The 1,050-nt window shown below is 22.7% G+C and overlaps 1 protein-coding gene across 1 annotated transcript in view; it reads left to right on the top strand.

Annotated features, from left to right (window-relative positions):
• LOC100576045 overlaps window positions 1-361 on the top strand; it is a 3,057-nt gene extending 2,696 nt beyond the window's left edge. Inside the window, exon 3 of the mRNA XM_029486267.1 lies at window positions 333-361. Coding sequence (XP_029342127.1) covers window positions 333-361 — 29 coding nt within the window. The remainder of the gene's footprint in view (window positions 1-332) is intronic.
• The last annotated feature ends 689 nt before the right edge of the window (window positions 362-1,050 follow it).

Below are 1,050 nucleotides of genomic sequence, written 5' to 3'. Positions count from 1 at the left end.
CTTTCGAAATATGTTGATTTGTTTTGAGCTGTTTACAGATAATTTCAAATTTAAATATTTTTTGTTTTTTTTCTATAAATATCATTAAAATGTAATACGAGGCTCCTGATATATTGTTACAATAATAGTTTAAAAATATTAAAAATACATGGGCACAATTTTTTATACACATTTTAAGTTCAATTTTTGACAAAATTTATCAAAATTTAAATTTGACATTTATTTTGTAGTTAAAAATGTATAAAATGTTCAGATTTTATATCTAAGGGTTGAAAATTAAAAACAAGGTTCCTTTTAAATTACTTTATTCACGATAATATCATCAAATATAGGGAAAAGGTGTCCAAAGCAGCCACCTTAAGGTTCAACACAGTGTCACACTTTAGGATTTTTTTTTTTTTTTATGAAACCTTCAAGATTGTCTAGTTAAACTTGTCAGGAATCATCATTTCCAATCAGAGACTATTTTAAACAAATAAATAAAAAGTTACTTTCATTTTTTTAAAAAGTACAAAATTGTTCACTTTGCCCACCTAGGTGTTCAAAGTGGTCAGTCTATGTCCATTTTGACCACCAGTTTAAAATTTATATTATTATTCATTATTTCATAATATTATCATAAATATATATAATATAACTTATATTATATTCTTACAACTTTTCTTTGATAAATAAGTGACTTCAGTTCAAGTTTTGGGTCTCGCTAACATGGTTAAGCAGTAATTTAGTTTATAGAAGAATTTTTAGTTCTTATGATATAATAACTACACCAAAAATTAATTTACATGCATATACCATTATAATTATTAAATAAGTCAAAATTAAAAATATTTGAAGTATGGGTAAACTTGTGACCATAGTGACCACTTTGCCCTTTTAATATTTTTTAATTTACTATTTAAAAAAAAATTATTCCTACCAATTAATTAAACTTAAGCTAATTCTATAATATATAAAAACTTATGTAGATTTCGAAAAAAAATAATTTGAGTATATTAATTACTATGTTTTTAAAATATAATTATTTATTCAGAGCACTTATCTTACATC

The sequence above is a fragment of the Acyrthosiphon pisum genome, chromosome A1 (genome assembly GCF_005508785.2).
Source record: "Acyrthosiphon pisum isolate AL4f chromosome A1, pea_aphid_22Mar2018_4r6ur, whole genome shotgun sequence".
Lineage (NCBI taxonomy): Eukaryota > Metazoa > Arthropoda > Insecta > Hemiptera > Aphididae > Acyrthosiphon > Acyrthosiphon pisum.
The sequence above is the reverse complement of the archived record's forward strand: the minus strand, read 5'-3'. Positions and strand labels throughout refer to the sequence as shown.